At 39.4% G+C, this 26905-nt stretch overlaps 1 protein-coding gene across 4 annotated transcripts in view; it reads right to left on the reverse strand.

Moving 5' to 3' along the window:
* Window positions 1-2326: 2326 nt before the first annotated feature.
* Window positions 2327-26905, reverse strand: part of LOC103459638 (amphoterin-induced protein 2) — a 40607-nt gene continuing 16028 nt past the window's right edge. Inside the window, exons 1-3 of one of the 4 annotated variants that reach the window (XM_081603961.1) lie at window positions 20825-21010; window positions 18742-18798; window positions 2327-3101 (exon numbers count right to left, since the gene is read on the reverse strand). In XM_081603961.1, coding sequence (XP_081460087.1) covers window positions 3033-3101; window positions 18742-18798; window positions 20825-21007 — 309 coding nt within the window. In that variant the 5' untranslated portion in view covers window positions 21008-21010 and the 3' untranslated portion in view covers window positions 2327-3032. Of the gene's footprint in view, window positions 3102-11648; window positions 18799-20824; window positions 21011-26905 lie in introns of those variants that run through there. The other 3 variants (XM_081603960.1, XM_081603958.1, XM_081603959.1) reach the window with 3 other exon arrangements.

Genomic DNA, 26905 nt, shown 5'->3' on the forward strand with positions numbered 1-26905 from the left:
AGTCTCAGTAAATGCTTCACATGGTACCATAAAATCCAAGACGAATGTTTCACGTAGGAAGATCATTAGTGGCGCACGTCCTCCTCTTCGTTGTTAGTTATTTATTTATTTATGGAAAATAAATGGCCAAAATAAATGAGGCGACAATTTAATGTTTATACAATAGCGTTAGCACAAACTGTTGGTGTTTTCTTGTGACTGAGTTGTTCTTAATCATCATAAATCCATTTTGGTCTGAGCACCTCTTGGATTAGCTGTAGCTTCGTCGTCTGACACCGTGGAATCTGGATTTCAGAGTTAGCTACACCTGGTAAGACTTCACTTCTAAACTCTTGAAATGAGTTTAGAAATATCAAAATATTTAGCAATATTTTATGCTGAAATATTGTGTTTATGTCTTTCACTATTATTATTTTTCAGTGTTGTTTGTGATCAATTTTGTTAATTTTTATGTTTATTTTAACAACTGCGTGAAGGGTATAGCAATGAAAATTCGCTTAATTTTAGCTAAGTCGGGCACGGCGCTCAGCACGCTCATTAATGTGCACTGACAAAAATAAATAAAATTGAAATTTTGATTTAAAACTAAACATAATGAACTATATTAAATGAATGAATTAAAAATAACTAAAAACAAACATATATATTTGACAAAATTCAGAGCAAGAACTTTTTGAAAACGTGCTGTTCTCTTTTACACCACCAGATGGGGCTCGAGCCCGTTTCCAGTTTAACTATGGCAGCTTCCGTTTATTTGTTTTTAAATGTTAAAATTGATTGTAATGCTATTAGAGAACAATATCTTTCAAGACAATTGCAAAACAAGTTATTTTAAAAAGTAGTCAAGTTCTTAAGTCAGACTGTATTATGTATTTTATGTCCACTATCTATCTATCTATCTATCTATCTATCTATCTATCTATCTATCTATCTATCTATCTATCTATCTATCTATCTATAAACCTGTTACGGCTTAACATAGATTAAGGTGAATTAATTGAATGTAAAGTTAATGGCTTCTATTTAATTAACCTGACTGTACCTAAGCAGCCCATTGTGATAGCTTATGTTGGTGTTAAATTGAGAAGAGGGGAATCGTGAGATGTGTTGAGCTTCCTAATCGTTTTTAATCCGCTCATTTCCCCACTCTATATTTCAGGAACGTTTTTACTGACTGCTGTTCTCTCACCACTCTCATTGTGACCGGCAACGTGCTGCGGACATTCCTGTAGGTCCATTTTATTTCCCAAACACGTGTTTATCCAACAGGATATCGTTCTGAACATCAAAGTAATCATAGATTAGAGATCAGAGGCTTGTCTTCCAACATGGATTACTCAGCAGCAGCAGCAGCAGCAGCGCTCCTGCAAAAGAAAAAAAAATCCTCAATTTTCATTAGTAAAAGCAGGGGACAGAAGAGGCAAACTGTTTTGTTCTCTATTGGTGCAACTCTTCTCCCCTATAAGAGGATTATCTCTGACATACGCTCAGGGGTTACATAAGGCTGCCAGAGGATAATATCTGACATTTCCTCATATCCTGTGTTTTGGCAGCTCCCGCTATGTGGAATTGGTGTAGCTTAATGAGGTATGGCGAAACGGTGTCTGTGTGGCATAAAAGGCAACAGGACCTGTCGGCAAGAGAATTAATCAGAGAAACACTCAAGAGAGCTACCACGGTGGTGGCAGCATCATGCCGTGTGGATTATTTTTTTGATATTTTTTTAAACAAGGAAGCAGGTGGCAGTTGATGGAACGCTAGATGGAGCTACATGGGAGAAACCCAGTAGGCTCAGCTATGTTGGATAAACACGTGTTTGGGAAATTAGACTGGCCCAATCAAAGTCCAAATCCAGTTTTTTTTAAAAAGCAGCAGTAATTCTAGAAAATCTATGCTGAATCCAGTTTAACACATACAGAATCTCAGCTGCAGCTGCAGTACAGGTTTTTTGACTCGATCTCGCGTAAAGGAGGCACCTGCAGAGCTGTTGTCAGTCGGTTGCCATGCCAACAGGTCAGTGTGCAGCATTCAAGAATACTTTACTGATCCCAAAGGGAAATTAAATGTCGTTGTAACTCATATAATTAAAGAGTTATTGAATATGGTGATGGCAAAGGCAACCAACAACACTAGCTGTGTTTCCGTGGACCCAAAAAATTGCACAATTTGACATTTGTAAAAGAAATTAGCTCAATGAAAACTTGCTAATTTTGAGTTTCTGTTAAGGAAAGGAAAAGAAAAGTTTTGGTGAAAGGATGAGGTGTTTTTTTTTTCTTTTCTTTTTTTGGAAGCATCAAAACTGGTTATTTTGTAAAACAGCAAAGGAAACAACTTCTTTTGCATCACAAAAGTCACATGATCAACAATCGGAAGTTGTTGATCATGGCAAAAACCACGATGACAAGCAGTAGGAGGACGATGGTGCAACATGTTTTTCATTTACTTACCCTGTGAACAAACGCATTCATGTGTGATTTTTAACCCTGTTTCTTATTTAATGGAAACTTTGCAATTGCGAAATTGTGTTTTTGTCCACGTTAGCGGAATATCGACAGAGTTTTGGGCACATTTGTAATGGAAACACAGCTACTGTGTCATTAAAGAAATCGGCTTGAGGAGATCTGGGTGTGTGCTTGTCTCTGATCTGATCTGAAAGCGCCTGCTTGGTTCAAAAAGATCTGCTTTCAATATTACGGATACATGCAAACAGTCAAAAGATGTGCTTTCATTAGATTACGTCATGTTGCTAAACCCTTCTTGAATGTCTCCATCTGCACTTTCATCAAGAATACAAATGCCTGATGCAAACTTTTTTTTTTTCATTTCTTTATTTCATTCTGCTTTATTTTACATTGTGTTATGATTTATTCTGTATAATACAAAGTAACGTAGAGTTGAACTTTAACTGACATATTTTTACCCTGTGGAAACATATGTGTATGTGGTAAATAGTAAATAATCAACGCTGCAGCAAATCACGCGTTTCCTCTCATCCATAACCTCCATTATTTTTCATTGTCCAGCCTGACGCATCAGGAATGCAGCTTGTTTGCGCACAGTGAGGCCCCCCATGTCTCATCCTGGATCTTCACTGCAAACACCTAAGGGGGTTTAAAAAAAAAAAAAAGGGAATGAAGGGAAAAAAGAATCAGAAATCTCCTGCCGTGACTTGGGTTTCGGTTGCCAGGGCAATGCAGCTGACAAATCAATCACCATTTCCATTCATCTTTTTCCTCTCTCCTCTTTCTTTCAGTGTCGTTTCCTCCATCCCTTCTTTACACAGTCACTGTTGGAAGGCGCAGGAAGTAAACAATGGAGACAGATTCTCCATTACTATATGATAAATATATATATATTTTTTTAATTTTGTGTTTTTAAAGTTAGACTGTATTTTCTGTTGAGAGTAAAACTACTGGTTACTAATTTCTTCTTTTTTTGGTTAGTCTATTTAACTCCTGTGACTTCTACACTCGCTGTGTTTCCAATCACTATGTAATTGTGCAATTTAAGTTTTTGACAATACATTTGTTTAATGGAAACATGTGAGTTTTGGGAAAAAAAGGGCACATTTTCAATAAAAAGTTTATTGCAAGCAAGCCAATAAACCATCCATCCATCCATCCATTTTCTTGCACCCTTGTCCCTCAGTGGGGTCGGGAGGTGCTGGTGCCTCTCCAGCTAACGTTCCAGGCGAGAGGCGGGTCACCTTGGACAGGTCGCAGGGCAACACAGAGACACACAGGACAAACAACCATGCACACACACACACACACACACACACACACACCTAGGGACAATATAGACAGACCAATTAACCTGACAGTCATGTTTTTTTGGACTGTGGGAGGAAACCGGAGTACCTGGAGAAAACCCACACATGCACAGGGAGAACATGCAAACTCCATGCAGAAAGACCGGGGCCGGGAATCAAACCCAGAACCTTCTTGCTGCAAGGCAACAGCTCTACCAACTGCACCACTGTGCAGCCGATATTTCGAAATAAACCAATTTTGAAATATCGAAATTGGTTTATTTTTGCAAAACTGCAGTGGAAACAACCAGTGGCAACCAAACGTTGCCACGGGTGAAAACTACAATAAGAGGACAACAGGATGTAGGAGGATCACGATGCGACATGTTTTTAACAACGTTTTGTGTGAGCAAATTTATTCACGTGCTATTTTAATCGCATTTCTTATTTAACGGAAATGGAGCCATTGCAACATTGTGTGTTTTTCGACACAAGAGAAATATTGACAAAATGTTGCTTTGTTTCAAATTAGCGGCACATAAAAACCAAATGCTGCTTCTCCATGTTCGCTTCTGATTCTGGGGATCCAGAGTAGACCAGAACCAGGACTGATCTGGATGGAAGGTTAATACAACAACAAGAAATGTTTTTCAAGGCAACAAGGATTTGACAGCAAAGATTAAACTCAATCACAAAAGGATTTGGAAGTATCTATATGAGTTTGACACCCTGGATGCCCTGCACAGCACATTTCTCTCTGTATTCCAACCACAGCCTCTCTTGCTCTTTCTTATCCAACGAGGGAAAGGGGCCAGGCAGGGAGCTGTCTCCAAACTTTTTATTTTTCACTATGGATGCGGCGCTGTGTGATGCTATGGAAATAATTATGAGAGGTGATTGAAAGGCAGACTTGACCATGCGTCTCACTATTTTCTCTTTTTGACATCTCCAATGAAAGTTTTACTTTTGATGTCCCATTGACCTCAAAAGTAATGTAAATTATGTTGAATGATAAGAAAAATCATCCTCAAACTACTGCACCAAAAAACTCTTCATAAAGTGGAAAAGGGGAAATTAAAAAGTGGTTTCCCACGTGTAGAATTAAATTATTGAACCGTGATAATGGTTCAATAATTTACCTTAGGAGTTGGCATAACAGCGCTAAAAATAAAGTTGTATGCAGTTACGCTACACTAAACTAGCCGTGTCACTAGAAAAATCAGCTACTGTGACATTGTATCTGTGGCAAGACTTGGAAATTGATGATCACATTTGATTTCCATTCAGTCAGACTGACCTTGACCTCTTTTGTGAAGAAGAAAGAGCAAAAATATCAAACTTTGGATATGCAAAATTGGTGGGAGAAAACCCAGAAAGATCTTTTATAAAGTACTCAGGAAATTACAAGGTGTTCCAACACATTTAAAGAGATGGAACGATGTTCAGTAAAATTTAATTTATAAGTAATCTAACAATTATTTAGCCAAATTAGCGTCAGAATTAGCAGGATAAAGTAGCAGGTTCTTAATGTATTTCAGTCTGATGTCAATTCCAAAATCAAATCCAAAGTAGAAAAGTGGTACAGTACTTAGAAAAAAATAATCTTGAACGTAATTGAATGCAGTTGTTTTCTGTTGGACTTGATGGGTTTGGTGTTTTCGCCATCCCAGCTTGTTGTAAATGCTTCACAGCCTGCAGCGCCGGACCGATATTAAAACCTTCAAAGACGTCGGAAAGCCAGGTACTGCCGTTCCCAGCCTGTGAGCCTGTTTCCACACTGAAATATTGGATGTGACCATAAAGGGCAGCGCTGTCTGCCTGCCTCAGAGACAGAGGAAATTACTTCACAGATAAGGCTGTCTCTCCTTTTCACCCTGTTTCTATGGAATCTGGGTCAGCAGCAGGGAAAGCACTGGACACAAGTTGTATTTGGTAGTGTCAATAAAAACTGCTTTAAAACTGCAGTATGTAACTTTAATTTAAAAAAATATGTTCTTTCAGTTTTGTTGGAAATTTTACTATGTATATTGTGAGACATAACCTGTGCCTTCTCTCCAAAACAACTAATCAGAGCCAGAAGAAAAAAAAATAAAAGGTGGACTTTTATATCAGGCATAAAGAATTTTGATAGTGCTGGTCCCCTCAAACAATGGTTCCCAAGGAAAGAGCCATATTTGAAAATGCTAATCATATGGATATATTGCAAGTCATTAATTCTGAAGTCTTGTTGGTGAGAAAACTAACTTTCTGAAATAATTTATTCAGACTGTTTAGAGATTCTGTTTTAAATTTCGTGACAAGAGGAATAGAGAGTGTAAACATATAGAACATTTATTTAAAACAATTTTACAAGATCCAATACTGTATCAAATTCCATAGCCAAATTAGGTTTGTGCACCTAAACTACCAGTATTAGGTCACCTTAGCTCGCTGGCTTTCTCTTAAATAAAATATCAAAAGTATTATTCAGAATATATACGGTGGGTGAGCGCCCTCGTAATGCAAATGTGCAGACGTACAACTTAAATCGATCTTTGAACACTGTGAATCAAATCGGAATTCCCACGACCAGGACTTGCAATTTTTTTTTATAGAATCGATTTTTTTTTGTGCACTTCTACTGCACGAGCATTTGAAGTTTTTTTTTTTCCACTCAATAAAAAAAAAACTTGCTCACTGCATGATAAAGTACAATTTACAATGTAACCCAAAATGAATCACCTTCGCCTTGCCTACAGCTGAAAGCCCACGTAAAATTAAAGCTTCACAATGTTTTTAAACCTGTAAAATCGCTTTAAAAAAATAAAATAAAAGCTTGTCCTTCACATTATTTTTTCCCCTACACGTCTTTAAAACAAAAGTTAGTTTCACTCTGATCCACAGTCATAATATTTCAATCTCATTGTGGGCTAAACACTCGCCCCATCGACAAATAGCTGCCATCAGTCTCTGAGCTCTGAATCACGTTCCCTCCCGTGTCTGCCTCCTCCGCTCCCTCTGATATGCACCTTAAACTGAGGCTTTTTACCAGATGAAACATCCATTCTCTCCACTAAACCCTCTCTTGTTTTCGGCTGAAGCACTTTATCGTTCTAAGCTTTCAAGAACGAGTTCAAGCACTCCGATTTCCACTCGTGGTGAGCTGGAATCTTGTTGCCCGCGCAGTGTGCCAAGCGTTGCCTTCAATTTTATGTTTTGATTGTCCCATTATGAGGACAGGCGTGGATCAGGCTGTATGGATCGACCAGTAACTGCAAGCAAAGACACCCACGTGTCCACAAAACCCATAACTCAACTCGTCATATCAAGCTAACATTGAGCACGGCACCTCGGTTCTTTGTGGACCTAAGAATTAAAAAATACAACAAAATAACACATTTTTAAATTAGAAATCGCTGCACCTATCCTGGCTATGCCTACTATAAAGGCATTCATTACTTTATGCCCACATTTCTTAAACTTTGCTACAAATGCTACATGGGCAGTTTTATGTCCACGTCTTTTTTGAGCTTTACATCCATCATGTTATAATGTTATTCCCTCTTCAAAACTATACCTTGTGATTCTTTTCGTGGATGTTTGAGCAATCCCTATTTCAAAGCGTTAGATTACGGTGTCAAATTATTTTTTAGCAATGTTTGATATGGAGCATTTTTATAATAATTGAAGGTAACATAGTTACTTGATTGAGCTATTGAAATACATAATACTGGCCTTTATTGCAAGGAAAATACAAGTTAAGTAACAGTAATGTAGCGCTAGTAAGCACCAAGTAGTAATTGGAGCTGAAGGTAGACTCTGTTGCATCAACAGGACATGTAATAATTTGTCTCTGCCTTATTCATCATTCACTAATGTTAGGATATTGGCCTCCTCTGTTTTATTATAGCCGGCTGGGTGTTAACATTGCAGATTTTTATTTTATTGGTCTTGCATTCGGATTTGCTGACGATAACGGTGGTGTCTTCAATTATGACGATAACAGCTGGTAGTAAATTAGTTAAAATGGAACCATTAAAAAGAGCTAACGTGCTGCCAGTGCCTTCCCTCTGAGATGAGCTCAAACAGCTCAGTAGTGCTGCTCACCTCTCAAAGAAATGAGTAGGCAGCTGCTTCCACTTACTTCATTTTTTTCTCCATCTCCTTTCCTTTTTTTTTCTCTCTTTCTGTGAATTTTGTTTAAGATAAGACACGAGTTTCTGAGGGAACACAAAACTCAGAAGGAACGTCCAAACCTTTGAAATCGGAGAATGTAGCGCTCCGCTGAGCCTTCGTCCAATTCTCAATTAGCATATCTCCCCATCTGTCCGTCCCTTTGAGCCCTTCCTTCACTAAACCTTTAAATTCATATCTTTGTTACGTGGTTCTTGCTAATAAAAATTAGCAAGAATTTTTGATAGACTGGATTATTGACAATCCATCAACAACACGAGTAACACGAGGTTAATTAAACAATGGGAACAATTTGCTAAATGGATTGTCTTTTTTCTGTTTTTCATTACTGTTCCTATTTTAGTTCCAGCCCACACTTCCATTTTGTGCAGGTGAATTATGAATAGTCAGAAAATTACTGCATTTACATTAGACTCAGAGTAAATGATTCTGTAGTGCTGGGTAATACTTCCACATGCAATTACTGCATATTTAATAGGATCTGTGATTAATACAGAACTTTAGACAGCATATTATATTAGGCTTTACCACAACTATGACAATAATAATTAACTGAACACAAAACACTTTGCCATAAAGACAACTGGAGGCTATTATTGACATTGTTGCAAATGTTAAGGAAGAATATCTGAATTGGTTAAATTTTTGGAAAAAAGTCTGACTCTCTCTTCCTTTTGGATCCCAGGTCCTCTCGGCGAGCTACATGTGGCCACAAGGAACACAACAATGCGTGTTGACGTCACAGAATTGCAGAATTGAATCCAATAGGGACAAAGTGTGAAGATACAACAGAAAACTGGAGAAAAGCGGAGACATACATTGATTACCTGAGACAAAGATGATGTCTTTGGAGAAAGAGCAAAAGGTGCAAAAGCAAACTAAACCAGCTTTTTTCTGAATTGTTCCCCCTGCGCACAAACTTTTATACTTGTAGGCGTGTTTTCCCTCTTTAATATATTCAAATAAGGCGTACCTCTGCTTGACCAACTGGGAGCTATTTTTGAGTGTCTGAGAAACATAGAACTTCCCTTTTTTATTACCAAGATCAAAAGACATCTTGCTCCTTCGTGTTAAACAAAAGGAGTGGAGAGGCCTCCTGTGGTTCTAAAGCCATCTGTGCAAAGAGAAACAGAGGAAGGTAATTTCACAGGTAGCTGTGAAATTCTGGCATCTCTCACTTTCTCAGGAACAAACTTTTAATTCTATTTCTCCACGCACCCAATTTGTTCTTCTGCACCTCAAAGATTTAGTCCTGCTATCGAACCAAAAAGCAATACATACAATCAACGGAAAAGAATGGAGTAAAATTCCTTTTTTTAACCTACAATAATATTCAATCCTAAGTATAAAAGCTAACACAATCATTTTCCAAAATCCCATTTGCCATAACCCTGGGCAATTTTCTAATACTAAACAAAACATTTTCATATGATTTCCATTTGATTCTGATATAGTCACAGATAATACAATTTCAAATACATTCACCATTGACTAAATTAGTAATTCTAAAACTAGATAGTACAATTTTCAGTCAGAGCATACAATTAATAACTAAGAAAAATGTCTTACAAATTAAATGTTAGTGGTTTAGAACATTTTTTGTTATATTCAGTTTTTGCACCATCTCAGATGTAAGTTTTGGAAGACTTCTCATCTTGCTTGCGTGAACCGACCAAAGTTCTCTTTCCCAGAGTGATTCAAGTGATGGTGCCTTCTCGCATATGTTCATTTTATGGCCTCCTGTCCTCTCTGATAACTCCCCAGGGGTCCCAGCGGAAGCTCTCCTGCAGATCTCTATTTTCCTTTTCCATTATTTCAATACTTACCCAGCAATAGTTTAGTTTTAAATCACTAACAGAAACCTGTTCAAAATTAAGAAATTTGTTCAAAAAAGTTTAAACCGTATTAAACATTAAAATAATCATTTTTCCTCAACACAAACTACTCTGTTGTATAGTAATTTGTAGATATTCAAAAACGACTAATTTTGCATGTTTACTGCAATTTCACTCGACTCAGTGAAATTCCAGAGTGCAGTCTGGACTTTCTCCCATTCACTTGGATTCCTCCAGAAGAATTTCTACCCAGCCAATCAGAGAAAAGGAGAAGTTTTGAACGATGATGTCAATTTTCTGCGCTGTTTTGCCTGTAGTTTTAGCAATGTTTTTTTGTTTTTTTTACCAGGCTAGGGTGAAAGATTGCCCTTTTTTGTTGTTCTAAAATAAATTGTAAAATTACATTTGCTTTACAGAATCTGTAGGAAACAATCAGTCCGGGATTCACTAAACTATACATGTATTTTCTTTTTATGTCCTACAAAATTCTACAGTAGTCCTCAAAGGGCATTGTAAAGATTTTTTAAGACTTTCTGACCATTACTCTATTATCCAATCTCAGTATTTTCCAATAAACTGTAAAGTAGCCCTTCAAAGCAGAGATAGGCTTCATAGCCATTAGCAGCTAATGGCTAGCCAATCACGGTATCTTCACACTGCCTACTAATCATTTAAATCAGTTTTCATGCTGTTGTCATTTTTTTTCTTATGCCTACTATTTATTAGATATGCTTCCACATAAACAAGTTAGCCATTTACTGCTTAAAAAATGAAAACAAAACTCCTTAGATTTGCAGTTTTTCTTCATTCTCATCCATGAAAAATAAGTCAGCTAACTGAGGGCAGCAGATCATAAACTCTCTCTCTGTAACAACATAGATTTTTATCTGCTGAATAGCAGTGGAAAATGTGTTTTCACCAGCAGCACATTGAGAAGGTCACGCTACAGAGCTGTGAAAAGCAACATGTCACGACAAAGTAAACAGGAATACCTCGGGATTCTGTCCAGCACCTGCCTTAAAACTGCTTCCTTTACGAGCTCACGGCATTTGCAAAATTTCTTTTCTGACATTCCAGCACTAAATTTGTTTTCTTTAACATTTTGTTTCTTCAAAACTAGTCACCCATATGCGGTACACCAAATGGTCATAATAAACTATTTTAAAAAAGCTTTCCCCACATATTATGACATAAATTCCCTACAATTCAAAGAAAAATGTTATCTTTGGGAGAAAATATAAAACTGAACAGTTGGCTTGCATATGGGTGTGCCTTCCTAAATTAATACCTGTGGCTTTGTCACAGTGGATGGAGTTATGAGTATGTCCACAAAGCCACCAACCTGGACTGAAAAACCTGCAAGATGGTTGAGGATGAAGCAAGATTTTATTTTTCCTGCATCCAAATCAACAAACATGACTGCAGGGGAGGAGATTTATGTCCTATTCAAAGTAAGGCACTAAATATATGCAGTCACCAGAGACAAGAAATGACCCTGATGGATTTAATGCTTACACAAAAGTAAGTAAATGTATGTGAACTGATTATTTCATGTTTTTGAGATATTGGTGGCAAAAGCCAAAGTGATTTATAATGGTCTTATGTTTTTCAATCACAAAATGCGAACAGTTTAACGGGTGTGTAGACTCTGAAGAGCCGCTGCAAAAGGATCAGTGTTTTGCGGTAGCCTCGGCAGAAGCCTGTAAGAGGATTTCTGGAAAGGCGATTTGTTAACTAAAAGGTTGTTTGTCATTATCAAATCCTTCTGATGTAACATGACTTTTCTTTTTTTTTTTTTCCACCCAAACCGCCTCTTTTGATTTATATCCCACTAACACCAAAAACACACGAGGCAAAACGCAGCGGCCAAACATGACAGGACAAACGTGTCGTTCTTGGACTCACCTCCAGCACCGAGACATTTTATTCCATTTTCATTCATCATCACAAAATGTCACCTTTGCTACTTTCTTCTTGACCATAAAACAGAAAAGAAGCCCTTGTTAGGACAGCGTTACCTAGCATGGACGTGTAGCTGGAGAAACATTAGCAGATGTGGTGATGTGCTGCTAATGATCCCACAAGTTCGGAGATCAGACAAAGGAAAGATGGAGAAATGTGGGTCACAGTGAGCTCTAGGGCATTGAAGCAAACATCTCTTTGATTTGTGTGATAGTGATCTGGGCTGACTGAAGCCTCCGGGCCGAACCCAAACACTCCTTCTGTCCTAGCAGATACAGATCGATCTTCAGGGAATCTGTCCAGCGGTGTGTGTAACAAGGTGGTCGGGATGTAGGCAAATACATTTTCCACAATATCCATAAATATTCAATTGTCAAGTGTTTGCCTTGCTGCTGTAGCCGCGAAAAATATCTGAATGTTTGGACCTGAACTTCCATGGCTCATTAAGGAGGAGCAGAATAAACTGTATTCATGTCATGATTTATGCTCAAAAGCTATAAAATTGTATCTTCCGCAGCTTAGAGGTCTGCCCAAAAAGTCAGACTGCTCTTTGACTGCAGGATGAAGAGCAGTCAAAAACACATTTAGACATAATACATTTGGTATGTGGCACTGCTACAAAATGTACCTTTTAAGGTTACAGAAATGAACCATTGACATTATTTAATCCCATGCTATGATATGCAGACACTCTGTTTGCGAGTGCTTTAAGTGGCTCCAATAGTAAGACACTCTGAGTAAGATCTTTGAATCATCAGGAAACAACGATCCAAGCTATGGCCAGTGACTCATGCATCCTAATTGTCCCATTAGTGCCCTTAATGGTCCAATTAGAGTAATTGTTCTGACTAGAACTTATGAGCTTCTTACTTACAAACATGTTCAGAACTGAAGAAGCCTTCTGAATCAGAGGTAGAACATCAACAGGAAGCAATAGATCTTACTTAAAAAAATAGACTTTATGGGTAAATATTTTACTAAGTCTTGATTTGGTGGCAAAGTGTATATTGAAAACACTCTTTCTTTAAACACACTTAACTCGGCTTATATTCTGGTTTAGATCCTTATAAGTCATGTTTTTAGATAACCTAGTATGGCTAGTAACTGGTGTAAAAGCAATTTGCATAATATTGGCAAACCTGAAACGGTTTAGTGCCATTTACTCTGTTTTCTTGTCAAAACCTTTTGTGTATCTGAGTTTCAACACTCATTATTACTAGATTATTGCCCTACTGGAATAACCTGAACCTTAAAGCCAATAGCTGAGTTTCATTAACAGATGTGCGCAAAAAAAAACACAATTTCACAATTATTGTGTTTCCATTAAATAAGAAACTCAATTGAAATCACACGTGGATATGTTTGTTCATGTAATAAGTCATTAAAACACATGCTGCGCCAATGTCCTCCTACCACTTCCTGTCGTCGCCTTCTTTGTGGGTTGCACCAGTGGCAACATCCGTTGTTGATCATGTGACTTCTGATACATAAAAAGTGTTCCCACTGCAGTTTTGCTAAATAAACCACTCTCAAGATATGGCCAAAAAAAAATCACCTCATCCTGACACTAAAACATTATCGAAAAAAAAAAACAAGAAATTGCCATGTTTCCATTAAGCAAATTTATTTTTGAAATGTCATCCTGCACAATTATATGGTCAATGGAAGCTCAACTAATGGCAACTATATCTTGTGCACAGTGGAAACAGAAAACCCGGGGACAATTGTTATACAAGATTGAGTGTAAAATCTGATATAAACATGTCATGTTAGTATTCAATCAAATGATGCTGATGAACAGTGTTGATGTCAAAGGTGTCATTTCTAGCATGACTAGAAGTCATTTTAATGGCCAGAGAAGTGTTCAACATTTAATTTACAAACAGGACACAGTTAAGGACTAATCAATGACATTTATAACGGTTGACATTCTACACTTATAAAAAACAGTCTGTAAACTCTAATGTATTGACACGGAACACAGATTTAGATTTTTATCGCTAATCTTAAACGCTTATCTTCTAAAATTACATTGGGTTATTTTGATGGCTTCAAAAATAAAAATTGAACTTCATTTCTTTTTCTCCATGCTTCATGTCAATGGTGATGTTGAAACAGGAACTATACTGCACAATGACTGCCAAAGGCAATGTAGGAAAATAAATGTTAAAAGCAAAAACCCCAATCAACAAACTAAATGTTGGTAGGATGCGTTGTAAAGACTCGTCCAATGACTCCAGTTTAATTGCTAAAAATCGCCAAGCAAAGCCTTGGACTTTGCTGTGAGGATTCCCGTATCGGTTTCATGTGAACAGTTCTTGAGGTCACACGACATGCCAGTGTCTACATAAAGTGAAATCAGGGAAGACACAAAATAAATAGACCAAAAAAACAAAAGGCCATAAGTCTGGGACTCCACACCAAAAATAACTAAACACCAGTTTAGCTAACCACAACAGCGCAACATCAATAGATGTCTTTCTCAATTACAAAAAGAAATTACTTGTTGATACATTGAGTAACAAGCAGATTCAGAATCCCAAATTATTATGCACCAGAGATTTAAAAAAAACATCCAACCAAGAGCTGTGATGATAGTTTTGAGTGGAAATAAGTCACAGTTGAAGGATGTTGATACATGGTTTTAAAGGGCATCATAAGGTGGTGGACATTTATGTTTCCCACCTTTGAAGACATGGATTATTTCAGGTTCTGCTAATTGTTTTTTTATGTTTTGCAGTTAGCTAATGTTAGCATTTTCACTCTGCTATGACTATTTCTTTATTTAGCTCCATCATCTCCATCATCCACAGCGGTCCTAGGAAAAACTAATTGGAAGGATAAACCAAGATTTGTTGTCTACAAAATAATCTGGACAGCCCACGAACCAGTATGGTTTCCTGTGTGAGTGCAGGGGATCCATAATGCCTCGTTTCCACAGAGCAGTATGACACGAGTCGGTGCAGTTCTGTTCTGTAGTTTGTCTGTTTCCATGGTAAAAGTGGCCCATACTACCGAGCCGTACCACTGCATCCCTGAACCCCCTTCAGTTGTAGGTCCATAGGACAGTGGTACTGCACAGTTGGGGAGAAGCTCTCCTGAATACACTGGACCATAAAATAGTGTACCGAACCGCAATGACCAATGGCATACCACTCAAAACCAGATATTGTTTAATCAGATTTTCCCTTGATCAAATCTATATAAAAATTAGAGTACCATTCAGAAACTTGGTACTCAGTATAATTTACCACCCGTCTTTCACAACATTTCATACCCAGATGGTATTCATAAGCTGGTTTCTTGAAAGCAATGGGGGTTTAGCAGCTGCTGTTTTTTAAGAATAGATAAGATGTTTAAAAGAAAAACAGTATTTGTGGGACACACAGAAGAGTGTGTGTACTTCTGATTACTCAGTTACTTGATGGTTTATTGGACATAGTACAATATTACTTAAACATGTAATAGCTAACTAGTTATGTTGTCTAATGCATCTGCAAGGCAAACACTGTCTGGTGACTTTTACTTACTGTCGTCACTGACTGTTTGATGTCCTGGCTACTGCCTTTGGCACTATCACTCCTGAGGTGTTGCCTCCTCAAACTTCTCACAAATAGTCATTTTCTCTACTGTATGGGCAAACGTGCATTTCTGCTGTTTTTCTTGCCAGTGAGTTCAAGATGTGATCCACTGATTTGGCTGTAGAGATGATATCTGTATCGTCTGATATCCGTCTTGTTCTGCACATGAACACAGGCGTGTAGCATTTTGTAAAACTCTTAGCAAAGGAGTGATCAACAGTCTAGGCTAGAAACTCTGTAGTCGAAACGACAACAACGTTGAGTGGTGGAAATACAGACTTGTCTGTGAGGAAGCTGATCATCTGTAGTTGAAACACAGCTTCTGTTTCATCTCCATCAACTTTTCTCAGGACAAGTTCCCACTAACCTATACTGCATTGAAACTAATTCTGAGTTTCTCATAAAAGGCACTCTTCATGATCATATTCACACCAAAGCAAGAACAGATTACTCCTACATGTTTTAGCGTTGTGTCTCTGCAAACCGAGCATCACAGTCCCACATTACCATGAACATTTCCAAGCAACAATTTTCACTGAACTTGTCATTTAAGAGTCAATAGGCCCACTTTTATGTGAACATAATACATGTATTGCTTTGTGTGTAATTTTGAGCCAACGCTGAATTCTAGTTGAGTTAAATGGACAGAGCATAAAATAAAACGGATGAGGTTTCCAGTTGAGAGTGACCGTACATAAAAACTGTGCTGATGAAAAATATGTGCCCATTTCAGTTTTTGCTTTTTTTTTTGCCACCCAAAAGTGTTTCAGACCATCAAGCTCATTCTAATATCAAAGATAATGTCGTTGCATGCAAAGCCAGTTTCCCACTAATGAGTTAATTTATTAAAAGAGGAAAGTTATTTAAAACAAACTGGTCCTATGTGGAAAAATAAGTGCATGCTTTGTAAAATAATGAACTTTCTGTGTTTAACACTTTTTTTTTTGGAGAGCTTAGTTCAAATTTACTGGATCCGCCTTGTGCTAATCATTACTCAAGACCATTTTATGGTTGGACAGAACAATGATCCAAAGTACCAGTGAGTCCTCCTCTTAAAAGTTTGTATGTAGGATCGTGGCGTGGCCTAGTCGAAGTCTGGACTTAAATCTGATTGAGATTCTGCCACATGATCTTAGGTCATTCAAGCTCAAGAACCTTCCGATATGGCTGAATAAAACAATTCTATGTTTATTTCAGGTCATTGAAAATGCTTGATTGCAGTTGTTGTCACACAACAGTTATTAGGTTCAGGGGGCGTTTACTTTTTCACCTTTAGGGTTGTGATCTGGCTGGTTCGGAGAGATTTTTTACTTAAATAATTGAAATGGTCATTTAAAAACTGCAGTAATTTGTGGGTCATTACGGGATGTTTTTGATATAAAAATTTGATTGATGATTTGACAAATTTAAACATTTATAGCTGAACCCAAAGGAACATTTTAAAATGACAAGTTCCATGAGACAACAAAGTTAACAAAAAAGGACAAACTATAATTTTATCCAGAACACATGCTAGACACTGTAGACAGATAAAGTCCTCCAACTCCACTCATCAGTCAGGTGTGAAAATATCCCTACTGGCCCAATTTAAAGAGCCCTCCCACGTTTCTATGATCTCTGTGATCCATGCATGAACGATTCTCAGAGATAACGGGGACATTTCCATATGAACTCTGAATATAGAACAGACACCACACAGAGAATAGACATAATTTAAATTCTACTCTGTTAAAGGACTGCATTTGAGACAAATTCCCCAACCCAGAATGGACAAGCTACTTCACATAACTCACATTTTACATAAAATGTTTTTTTTCCCCCTTCCACTTTGAATACACAAAATAAGACTTTTAAGAGTACAATGTTGTTAAGAAGGTGCTTTTCCCTCACTACACCTCCTGAGCAGTGTCTGTCAGGGTGTGTCCCACTGTCCTACTTCCATTTTTGAGAATTCCCTCAGTGCAAATATGGTCCAATGTCATCACCGGTGTTTTTGGGACACTAATATCCGAGTCCTCTGCCTGAGGCTCTAAGAAAGCTACCCTCTTTCCGTTGGCACGCCTTTGTCCTGATTCTACCTCTCTGGGGTCCGAACAGAGAATGATGGCCCGTGCGCCACAGCCCCTGGAGCCACCGCCCCGACTTTCCCGACACTGGCAGGGCGTGAGGTAGAGGTAGAGCAGGACCAGTATGATGCTGATCACACAGGAAGCAAGGGTGGTGAACGCCGTGTTGAAATGTTCACCGCTGCTGCGACGAGCCAAGCCCGTGGTAGAGGAGACACTTGAGTTACCAACCATGACCCTGGCTTCTGGAGATTCACCTGAATCGTAGTAGCGTCCCCGAGCAACCACACACTCGTATATGCCAGAGTCTTCCATTAGCGCTCCTTGGATTTCAAGCGTGCCGTTGGGAAAAACCGACAGATGAGAACTCGGATCACTTGCTGAGGAATTCAGTGCTGTTCTTGGGGTAACCCAGAAGACAATCAACCCTTGCTGGACAGGAAGACCTAATCCAGGACAGGGTACTCTTAGCCAATCGCCAGGCTCTGTGCGATAGCTTTGTGCCTCCAGAGGTATGCCTGACAAATCCTGATGTGTACAATTAACCTCTCGAACTGCAGTGCCTCTACATTGGTATCCAACTTGGAAATCCACCAGTGGGCGATACTGTTTCCAAAACCAGTATTCAAGCAAAGCAATCAATGCACAGTCGCACAGCAAAGGATTTTCCTGCAAATATATTCCGGCATGGCGGCTGACAGACAGCAGGCTCTGGACGGGTACTTTGGACAGCTTGTTGTATGACAGATCCAGGAAGGTCAGGTTATGTGGTCCACCAGGGTCCTCAAAAAGTCCCAGGGGGAAGGATGTTAGTCTGTTTGCGGAGAGGTAGAGCCTCTGCAGACTGTTGACATCACTAAAGGACCCCGGCATTATTTGGGCAATCTGGTTTCCAATCAGGAGCAGCTCTTTAAGTTCTGTCAGCCCTCTGAAGACGGATGAGTTCAGAACTCTCAACTGGTTAGATGAAAGGTCCAAATGGAGGAGACGAGGTGTCGCAGTGAAGGCGGCCATCTCGATTTGGCTTATGGAGTTCCAGCTGAGAACCAGTGTGGTGAGCCGCTGAAACGGTTGGGAAACCCAGTCCAACTGCACGACTCTCAGGGCGTTGTGGCTCAGGTCCAGCCTCGTGGCGTAGCTTGGAAGACCAAAGGGTAACGCGGACAGATTGCTCCCACTGCAGGAAATGATATCACTGGCACAAAGGCAGTGTGGTGGGCAAGGGGCCACTGTGGGAATGAAGCCAAGAAGCAGCAGGAGCAGCATGGCTGCAACAGCAGGGTGGCAACAGCTGCCTCTAACATCAGCCTTGCCTAAAAGCTGTGATGCAACAGCGTGCATACTGGACACCGCTGGGACAGGACTCAGCTTACCGTCTCACTCGGTGAACACATGTCAGGTTTACAAGTCTCCGATAACACACTGCACACCTGAGAAACGGAAATGAACAAGGGAAAAAAAAGACAAGAATCAGAGGGATTGTTTTCTCCCCGTTACGTAATTCTGTTTAATCTAATGAGTACTATCTTTAAATGCTTCAATGCAGGACGTAGTGATTAAAAAAAGACATAATAACAAAAACACAATAGGACTGTGTAAGCCAAAAGACACATGATTCTAAAAATACATAAAAGCCTGATCCGCAGCTCTGATGGTGGCTGGCATCACCAACACTTGACAACTGGTGGTACCTGCTGGAACAACTGTAATCTGATCCATGTTTATAATCCACATCACCAGTTTTCCACCTATGCTTCTTCATTCCCTTACTTCATGATTTAATAATAAAAAAAATAATGATAATAATGCAGTTTGGGTTTCACAAATTCTTTGTTTCGCATCTTTGCTGTAATATTGTAAACATTACAGTATTACAGTAGCCATAAACTAAACAGCCAGCGATTAAGTTGTGCAGCCAATATTGACAATCTTTTGCTATTTGCTTTACACATTTAAAAGCAAGGCGAGCAAATACGGTGTGAATTTAAGAACAAAAAAATATATATACAATTTCAAATTCCAACCAATTTTTTAAAGTAAATATGTTCAATTCTACATAATTTCCAAAAATGATTTTGCTAGTTTTCTCAATCTATGTTAAATAGTATCTTCAAAAAAAAAATTTTAAATGGGGTTTGAAGTATTTCAGAAATAAGTTTCTTAAATCTATTCTAACAAAGTGGCATGTAAGCCTTGTCCCTAATTTTCGGCAAAATCTGCTTCTGGGTTTACAAAGATCAGCTTTCTAGCAAGTCTGCCTTTAGCATTAGCGCTATCACTTAACTTGCTAAAGGTGGATACAAACTTACAGTAATAATTTCTTCCTATAACACAAAAACTTACTGTTTTATGATCGTTATTAACATTTGTTAAGTTCACTCATTTATTTGCAATTTAACATAAAAACATGCGCTTTTCTGTTTGCTACTGGACAGAAAAAGTAAAAGTAGCTAATGTTAAACTGCACAAATATAAAGCAGGTCAATTTTAATGGAAATCTTCAGATAGATCCGTTACCAAAATAGAGTAGTGGATGTAATTAAACTGGCGTAGGCAAATCAACTATCTATTTGAGTAGTAATTATATAAGTTTAATAACAAAGTAAATGTTGCATCTCCAACCTAATTTTAAAAATAGCTACTGAACGGTATAAGTTAAAGCTCGGTTTGTTAGCATGTTTGACATTAGCATGAGTGATACGCCTAGATTAACCAAATTTAAGTCTCACTCAGACACAAACTCTCGTAGCTACAAGTCTTGTGATGGTTTCTATATTTTATTCAGTTTATAATTTTATTTCTAATACAAACCATAAACACCATTTATAATTAGACATGCCAAACAGATGAAAGGAGCCAATAGGCAACAGGCTTAACTTTATTGAAAATATTTAGGCAGAACAAAAACGGTAAATATTGGTAGAAAATGGCCGTAGCTGAATTACAATAACAAACTAATTACCTGGATTAGACTTTAATGACTAATATTTAATATCCCGAAAAATCATTTTTACAGTGTAATGGGCTGCAAAATTAACAGGTAAAACTTGTGTTGCTCTAAACTTTACATTTTTCACTGGGCAGAGTAGAAAGTCAGGGAGCTCTGTTGAAAAATATTTATGATTGAAAGTACATAAAATAAAGCATTTTACTTTTATACTTATATTTCTGTCCTCCACACACTAAAGAAATAATTAGGCGTCTATGATCTTTACCATGTTATTATTAGCTGTAAAAGTTTACAGTTTCACCGAGATTATATTAATGAAAAAAACCAAAAGACAAGTAATTGATTCAGATCATTTGTTTTTATCCAACTTATGTTCGGATTAATTAACGCTCTGCCTTCTTGTTTTCACTATTCCTCTGCGAAAGAAAACATGAAAGAGATGCCCCCCCCCGCCCCCCCAGCCCAGCTGCCTAACCAAATGGCGTTACATAAAAAAGCCAATTCACCTTCCCGTCCACACTGTTGCCTTTTCCAACCCGCCCTCCTGCTCCGACGCTCGGCCGTTCCCGAATCCTAAAACCTTGCAGGGAACTTGGCTCTTTGCGGAGCGAAGCGCGCCGCTTCCAGCCGCTCGGATGATCCGCGCCGACTCTGAGAGGGAAGCGGCTCACCTGCATGTCGGACGGCATGTCGGTGCGGGAGGGGAGGGGAGCCGGGGGGGTGGGGGCCGGGGCGGGGCGGGGGAGGGGAGGGGTGGTTCTTGTCCTGGGAGTAAACACGGAGCTCACACAGCGACCGGCGACCCCAGAGAGGAAGAAGGTGTAGAGACGGAGCAACATCAGCATCACAAGCTGATGAGGATGTGGAGGGAATGTTTGATTTGTGTGCCGTTAGTTTGAAAACAAGTTATCACGTCCAAGTGTCCAAATAATTCAGGTGTAGAAATAATTTAATTAAAGGTGCAGTATATAGCTCTTACAATTTTTTTTCTCTCCATATTATTAAAACCACCATGTTGTGACATGGTTAACTATTTGTAGCAGGCTAAGTTGTGGTGAACCAGCTGTAGTTTAGCAGAGAGCAACCATGAGGGAGTGAGCACAAGAGTGATTGGCAGCACTAAGACCCTCCTCCTGGCTCTGATTCACCCTGATTCACCCGAGGCTCCTTCACCCTGACGCTCCTTCCCTGGGGGTGGGGGGATCTATGTTTTCACATCCACCTGAATAATGTGTAGTTCAGTGTTGGAGTGGGGGTCGCCTGGGGTAGGACTGGGGCAGCGGATTGCTAGCCCCTCTTCCTTAGCCTGCTGTGTCTCTTGGCTCACTTTTAACCCAAACCCCCTTCATCATGTTGGAGCTGTGACCCATGAAATGGCCTCAGAGTGCCACACTCTGCCACAAGCAGCCTGATCCTCTGCGTTCGAAGCATTCAGATGTAATTGGAAACCAGGGTATCATAAAGTCTGCAGGGATCTCTGAGCGTGTCCTAAGATAATAACCCCGTCGCCTCTAATAGAGCCCTTCGCAAGGACGATTCGGTTCATCAACGATAACATCACTGTAATTAAGCATCTGTGACTTTGAGGGCATCGTTGTCCAGAGGGTACGGTGCAAATCGCTGTTTGGCTTCACCCTACCGTGAAGAAGTCTATGAAACATAAAGCTGTGTGTCGCTAGGCGCGCCGAGTCGTGGAAGGAAGTTAACAACCAGCTGCAGCTACACCCTTTGGCTTTTTCTGTGGCGCTAACTGAGGAGCAGCATTTTAGGATTTGCTTATTGGGGCAGAATATTTCAGATGGCACTAAGCTGTGGGTGCAGTTTATGTAATCCTCGTGTTTCCTGACATGATGTTGATCTGTGGAGCGCTGTGAAGGATAAACCATGTTGTCGTAGGCAGCCGCTTCACTTATCTGAGTATTTGAGGGGTTTATTTTGCACCAAACGAAAGCTTTCCTTGAGATTACTCAAACGTATCGGCTGCAGTTTTGTAAAAAAAAACAAATATATATATTCCTTACGGATTTCCTCTCTTTTTGCTTTTTTATAATACTTCACCGTTTACAAGCAAATACAGTATATTAGGTTTTCACATTAAACTTAATTTGATTACATGTAACAAATTGACTACATTTTTTAAAGTCTCCTTTCTCTTTTTGTTTCTTTTTGAGTGTAACAAAGAAGAAAACCAAGAGGAAATCTGAAAAGGGGGGGGAATCATTTTTCCACACCTCTGCGTGAACTCCAACAGGCACCAACTGCTTTTGTTTTGGTTTGATTTCTTATTTAATCTCCCAGACCCGAGCATAAACACTCGCTGACGAAATGAAAGGAGGACAAAATCAATAACATCCTCACTTCCCAAGACGAGTCAATTCCATTATCCGAAAAGCGAAACGAGAACGGCGGCTTTAAAGCCCCCCGACTCCAAGCCAATCACGAGGCTGCGGTAACTACGAGCCGTCCACGGGGGACGTGGCGACAGACTGAACGTTTCCGTAGTGCCAACCATCAAAGGGAAAGGCCTCCGTGGATTCTCCGGAGTGCCCATCTCCTCCGCAGGATCTCTCAGTGAGGACGGCTTTAATGCATAGGATGGAGGGGCTAACGCTTTGTGCTTTTTGTTTTAATCACCCATGTGCTGAACAGCATTTACACGTCCAGTTCTTCATCCAGATGCAAATCAGCATCCACTTATACCTGCAGCAGCTCTGTCTCACCTGGTGGTTAAATTCGTAGCTGCGTTTTATTTTTGTTCTGCCAAAGACGCTTCGACTCTGAATGTTTGATTAGAATAGTCCTCTACGGTATATACACTATTAAAGGGAAAGTATTATGCATTTTCCAGGCACATAGTGCCACTTCATGGCACAATCAGGTAACTGTGTTAATGTCAGTTGTTGTAGAAATTAGACATATACATATGCAGAACCGCACAGCATTGTGGGAGATGTAGGCACAGGAAAGACTTCAGCTGCTCAACCTGTATCTGTATACGCAGGTGCAACTCTCTCATACTTTGAGAGAGTTGGACATGCAAGAAAGCAACAGAAAACCAATCTGGATACAACTGGGTTCTGTATGAATTATTTAAGGCAGCACATTACCTCACAACCACGTAACGTAACCGAGAGGAGACAGTTTGTGACCTGTGCTGGTCTCAGCACCAGTGTTTCCAGTTCAACGCCGGAGCGTTTGCAGAATGAGCTCATAGATAGCAGAGATGATCCGCAGTCAGAGGGGCTGAGAGCATCGAGCTGGGAGTGGAAACACGTCTCAACGTTTAGAACGGACACGTGGAAAATTTCTCTTTTAAAAGTCCTGTATCCAATTCCATCAGTTTACACTTTAGCAAAACTTAAAAAATAAAATATTCTGTAACTTAAGCTACCAGTGCAAGGTTAGCTGAGCTGCCTGGCTTTTTCTCATCTGAAATGCATTTTAAAATCGATTCAGAGTTCCCAGGAATAGGAATTGTGATTCTATAGAATCGTTGTTTTTCTGCAACTCTACTTCAGACTATAATACACACCTCTACGAACTCTAATACACACCAGTGACTGATTTTAATCTGATCAATGCTTCATATTCAATCAGTAAACATTCCTTACGCCTCCGTCTCTTAAAAATAATTGCAGATTTATTTTTCTCTGCAACTCTTTGAACGTCTCCATGCCAGTTACTTACAAAATAACTTTAGCTGCGTTAAATTGGACAGAGAGCTTCTGCTAAGCTCTGTTTTCAAGCCTGGACACAGAATCTTACTGAAATTTTACTCTGGGCTTTGACTATACCATTCATAAAGAAGAACAGGTTTGATCTAAAGCATCTCGTCGTCGCGCTGGCTGAGTGTTTGCTGTCCTTGTGTAACATTGTGTAACGTGACAAAATGTTGTCTAAATGCAGCTGAAACGGGATGTTTGCTGCTGTGCGGATCGGACACTGAGTTTGGTCAAATGTTGCGTTTGAATCTTGACACAATGAAAGCTTTTCTTTTCGCTTTTCCTGACCTTCAGACCTGCTGCTGTGGGAGGTTTTTCCCTCCTGTCTCCCTTTCAGCTGGTAAAGTCCTGGTGAATTTTTTATTTATTTATTTTTTTTGCTCCTACCAATGATAGTTTTAAAGAAAAAAAAAAAACAACTACTTCTGATTGTGTCACTGGTAAAAGCTTTTGTGTGTCTAGGTCTGTTTTGTTGCTGAAAGAGAAATTGCTTTTTTTTTTTTTCTTTTTTCAAGCTCAACAAAGTGTGTGTGTGTGTGTGTGTGTGTGTGTGTGTGTGTGTGTGTGTGTGTGTGTGTGTGTGTGTGTGTGTAGGTGTGTGTGTGTGTGTGTGTGTGTGTGTGTGTGTGTGTGTACACACTTTCAAACACACCCCGCTGTGCCTGCCAATTGAAGTACGCCAATTCATGGCTAGGCATTCTTTGGCTTCACAATGACTTCTTTCATTTCCTGCTTCTGAGCACAGAGTGAAGATGACCAAGGGTGTTTCTTGTGTTTAATAGATAAGATTCATTTGTGGTCAAAATGGGCCAGTAAAAGTTTGCCTCCGGTTGTCCTTTTTCTCTCTTCTTCTGATCTTTTACCAGTTCTTTTGTTCATTCATTGCATTTTTTTTATGGTTCATGGCCATGAAGTGCTTTGGATCGAGCTCTTGTTTCATGACAGCAGATGTTTCAGGTGGAACACAGGTCAGTTTTGTCATAGCTTAAAAAAAAGACATTGGGGACAAAATATGTACGCTTGTAAAACCCCTAAAGGTTTAATTAGATGAACATCAGCTGCTGCAGAGTCAGAATTATTTCAGGAGCAGCTCAGCATGTAAAATTTAGTCCAGTAATTCATTTTTTAAAAGAGAACATTTAAAATCGTCTGTCCTTTGAGATGCTTTCCTTCCTGCAGTTTCACCTTTCAGTTGATCGTCCTGAATATAACCAGATTTCTACATTTTGTTACAATTTATTTGTTCCTGTCATTTTTTGATTGGTATTGACTTCAAAAGGAATCTACCGTAAAATTTAGAGACTGTTTTAAAAATATGTGGTACAGGCTATGAACAGGATTAGATATTACAGTATATACAGGATTGACTAACAGATAAAAGTGCAGCTAAGTTTCAGTCCATGTGTTGTTGTTGTATATATGAGGATACAGCCATCGTGGTTGTTGTAGATGTCTGGAGGCAGAGTTCAGGAGTTTGACAGCTGTGGGGAAGAAACTGTTCTGGTACCTGCTGGTCTTAGTCTGGAGGCTCCTGTAGCGCCTCCTACAGGGCGATAGGGTGGAGAGTCTGTGTGACTGGAATCACTGGAATCTTACAGCTCTGAAGAAATGTTATAGTCTGTTTTTGGTCTCGCATGCATACATTTGTCAGTAGGATAAGTATTCATATTGCTTTCTTGTATTTAAAGACACAAAGCTGATCTTCAGATATTATTGAGGAAACAGCGCCCTCCTGTGGATGAATGAGATAGTTGTACTTCTTCAGGCCCTGTAAATGAGAATTCACTAAGCGCTCATTATCTGAATATCTTTCATAACATATTTTATCTTGTGAGGACAAAGTGAGAGGATGTTGTTTTTCACTAAATGTGTATGTTTCTGTATCAGGATCCGAGCTCAGTTTCCAAGACGGGACAGTTTAACAAAAGGACTGCGTTCTACCAGTAAAAGTGTGTGAACCTGTGATGCATGTTTATGTTCTGATCTTTATCAGATGGTTTACTGTACAGACGACAACTGTCCATCTCAGGTTGTCCTCTCGGCACATGGTGACAGATGCGATACGGTGGCTGAGATGGAAGCATTTCCTGAGCTCCACCCAGGAGCATTTTTGGTGTATGAGTCAGAAGGAGAGCGATCTCTCATTATGTTGTCACGAGTTTAAATACTAAAGAGGAATTCCTTGACAGCTCTCGCGTCCCTTACAAATGTATGCACACCCTTTGACGTCTTACATTTTGTTCTTATTATAAACATAATCGTTCCTCTTTGTGTAGATAGGCCATTGAAACAACACAGTGTAGAGAGGATTGTGGTGTGGTGGCTGTTTCACAAGAGTCTGGCTCTGCTCTTTAGCTCCAGTGCAAGGAACTCTAAAGTCTCCTGCATACCAAGATATTTTGGACAATTTCATGCTCCCGTCTTTGTGGGAAAAGTTTGGGAATTACCCCTTCCTGTTCCAACATGACTTTGCTTCGTGCTTCAGTGCACAAGGAAAGGCCAAGAAAGATATGGCCATGTAGGCTGGGTCAACCAACCAAGCAAGATGGGTTTGGAAGCCTGCACAGAATCTTGACCTCGACCCAAAATAAAATATTTGGGGGAAGCTGTGTGTCAAACACTTTCATAAACACACTCCTAAGTCCAGAACAGTTGAAGTTGCTACAACTGTTGAGGGAGTTCGGACATCATGCAACACCCAATAGATAATGGGAAGCTACTCAAGTATTTGAAGTCAGATGAGTGAATATGTTTGGCAATTTCCCATTACCCTGAAGCCAGGCATTCTTCCAGCTAGCATTCTAGCAAAGCTTCAAAACATTAGATCTGCCATTTTATCCATCGTATGGAATGTGTTGGACCTTA

This window comes from Poecilia reticulata, chromosome 23, assembly GCF_904066995.2.
Source record: "Poecilia reticulata chromosome 23, P_reticulata-male-v2, whole genome shotgun sequence".
Classification (NCBI taxonomy): Eukaryota; Metazoa; Chordata; class Actinopteri; order Cyprinodontiformes; family Poeciliidae; genus Poecilia; species Poecilia reticulata.